The 2845-nt window shown below is 37.9% G+C and overlaps 1 protein-coding gene across 1 annotated transcript in view; it reads left to right on the forward strand.

The window, feature by feature from the left end:
• PIGN (phosphatidylinositol glycan anchor biosynthesis, class N) overlaps nucleotides 1–2845 on the forward strand; it is a gene marked incomplete at its 5' end in the record, with an annotated part of 133911 nt that overhangs the window by 106615 nt on the left and 24451 nt on the right. The window contains one exon of the mRNA XM_008567542.1: nucleotides 1616–1668. Coding sequence (XP_008565764.1) covers nucleotides 1616–1668 — 53 coding nt within the window. The remainder of the gene's footprint in view (nucleotides 1–1615; nucleotides 1669–2845) is intronic.

Here is a 2845-nt window from a genome sequence, read left to right on the forward strand (position 1 = left end):
TTACAGTTAAATGATGCAGATTAAAATCAGCCAAGAGAAGAGATACATAGGGGAGAGTCCAAGAAGGCACCAAATACAAAGCTTCTGTTATTTTCTCCCTGTGAAGTCAGGACAACATTACTCTCTCAGCACTGATGTGTGATAGTGCACACAGAATATTGCCAGCCAGGCTTACCTGAGCCTTAAGGGTGTGCAGACTTTTTATTGGGGCTTGATCACATACTGCCCATGTGGCTGATCTTTATTCTCCAGTCCTTCTGGGAATAGAACTCATATCATGTGGCCCAAAGACCCCATCATAAATCATATTGTTAAACTGTCTGGTGGCCAAGGCCTCAGGCAAAACACTTCTATCAGACATGAAATTTCCAGAGCCTAGAAATCAACTCCCAGTAGCTGAGGACAAAGGCCAGACCTTACTGGGTACAATTAATTGTTAACATTCCATGCTGGAAGTGACTAGAGACACCAATTAGGGTTAACTTCCCAGATCAGATTCCTAGTCACTTGACTTAGATGAGGGCATTTTTGTGTTGTATTGAATTGTGTATCCAATATATTTCTGAAATTGACCACACATAATGTTAGAACAATCAGCTCTCAGTTTTGCTTACAAAGTTGCATATTGGTAAGACATGTTAATAGGCGAGAATTTCAGTTCTCGGAATAATTTTATATAGAGTCAAATTGCTTCTTTTAACTTGTAAAGCCATCTTTGTGATCTAACTTCTGCTTAGTTGACTGGCATCATCTCTCACCTCTCCCTCCTTGTTTTCTCTATACCCGCCTTTCTTTGAATTTACCAAGCTCTCTGTAGACTCTCGATGTTTACATAAGCTGTTCCCTCTGCCAAAAATATTACTTTTTCTGTCTCACCAACCTCCTCTTTCATATAACTCCTACTTTTCACTTAGATTTCACTTTCCATTGGGAAGCCTTTCCTTGTACCCCAATCATAGTATGTACCTCTCCCTCTATGCTCCCATAATTGCCGGTGTTTTCCAATGATAACATCATCTTTCTGTCTGTCTCTCCCTCCCTCTCTCTTTCTCTTCTGTCTCTCTCTCTCTCCCTCCCTCTCTCTCTGTCTCTCTCTCTAACTCTCTCCCTCCCTCTCTCTCTGTCTCTCTCTCTCTCTGTCTCTCTCTATCTCTATCTCTATCTGTGTCACACACATGCCTGATAATTTGATGGAATCATTCACTACATTATATGCCTCATGAAGGGGAGTTTGTCTCTAGGACCTAACACAGTGATTAGCAAATAGTAGACAGTAAACATTTGTTGATGAATGGATGATGGCTTCTTTTCCCTGACATCTTTGGTATTATTTAGGTGTCTTTTATTAAAGTTGGCTGGTTCTTTTTTCTTTCTAGTTATTCACAAAGGTCATTTTTGTGTTCATTTGAATGAATGGTATTACTATTTCTGGCTTTTAGACTATTGCTCATTTTAGTCTAAGCAAAAATTTCATTAAAGAGCATATCCTTGTTGATTCCTGTCATAGTGGTTCTGAAGGGTCAGAAATCGGAAACACGCAGTTCTAAAACAACTTTGTTTTTAGACTGTATCTAAGTAGCTTTTGTTTTTAATGGAGTCATATTTTATTTTACAGCATTTTTTCTTCTTGGTCAAGGATTATGGTAGCTGGCTTGATATTGGAACAAGGTATGGTATATATTCATATAGAAGTTCCTAAAAATGCAGTGGGGGAAAAAAGCCAAACTTGGTATCTTAGAATAGATGGTGCCAATATGATTTTGAGATGAGCATAGCAAGTAGCAATTATTTTAAGCCTCTGGAAGCAAGACACGGATGTCTCCAGTTCTTGGCATTAACACATTAGCAAGTTTTTTCTTGGGAATGTTGTAGGGAGGAGGAAAGATGGTAAGTCTGGGGAAAACTAAAGGGCAGCACAAGATGCAAGAGAAATCTGGGGTTTCAAAGTAGAACACTCCAGTGTCCTTGCATGTTCTCTTAATCTCTCAATGTCTATTTAGAAAAATAAGGATATTTGAGTTGCAGTGTAAATTTTATGTAGTGGTTTATATTTCATGTAATCATTGTCTTTTAGAATATTTAATATGGGGGCAATGTAATGTGACACTTATAATGTTTAAAATATAATCTGAACAAAAAGTTTCTTCTTTATTATGATTTGAATGTCAATGATTGCCATAATCCGTTAAATTTTTTCTCTTAGAAAAAGAAAGCAACGTTGGTCCTTTTGCCTTTTTTTAAAAAAAATTCATTCTGAGACAGAATACCTTTTTTCTAGAGTGATTTTATTTCATTTAGTCATTATTTATTTAGCACTTTGTGTTGCCAGAAGTTCTGTAGGTTTGCATGAGACACTCTGCATTAGACGTTCCCTCCTCTGTTCATATCTCTTAGGCAGCTCACAGCTTGTACTGCCATGTTATTTCTATGTATATCTGCCTCTCCCATTACAGTGTGGATTCCCTCAGACCTGGGATCTGATTTGAATCTCTTACATGCCACATGTGCTAGGCACATAAAAGGTACTTTGCAGAGCATTGGTTTTGTTTTCATTTGTCTCAAACTTCAATGACTAGGGAGGGTTTTGATATCACTTTCTCACCAGCCCTCTTTCCCAGAGTCCATGCAGATAGTGGGTGAGAACATGGGCTTTAGACTAGAGATTAAATCACATTTCTGCCACTGTTTAGCTGTGAGACCATTGACAAGTGACTTAATCTCTCTAAGCCCCCCTTCTCTTGTAGTCATTTTGAATACATTAAACCATGTAAAGCATTTGGCACAGTACCTGGAATCTAATAAGCTTCAATAAATGTCAGCTATTACTATTGTTGTTGTAATTCTG

This window comes from Galeopterus variegatus, unplaced genomic scaffold, assembly GCF_000696425.1.
Source record: "Galeopterus variegatus unplaced genomic scaffold, G_variegatus-3.0.2 Scaffold328, whole genome shotgun sequence".
NCBI classification, from domain to species: domain Eukaryota; kingdom Metazoa; phylum Chordata; class Mammalia; order Dermoptera; family Cynocephalidae; genus Galeopterus; species Galeopterus variegatus.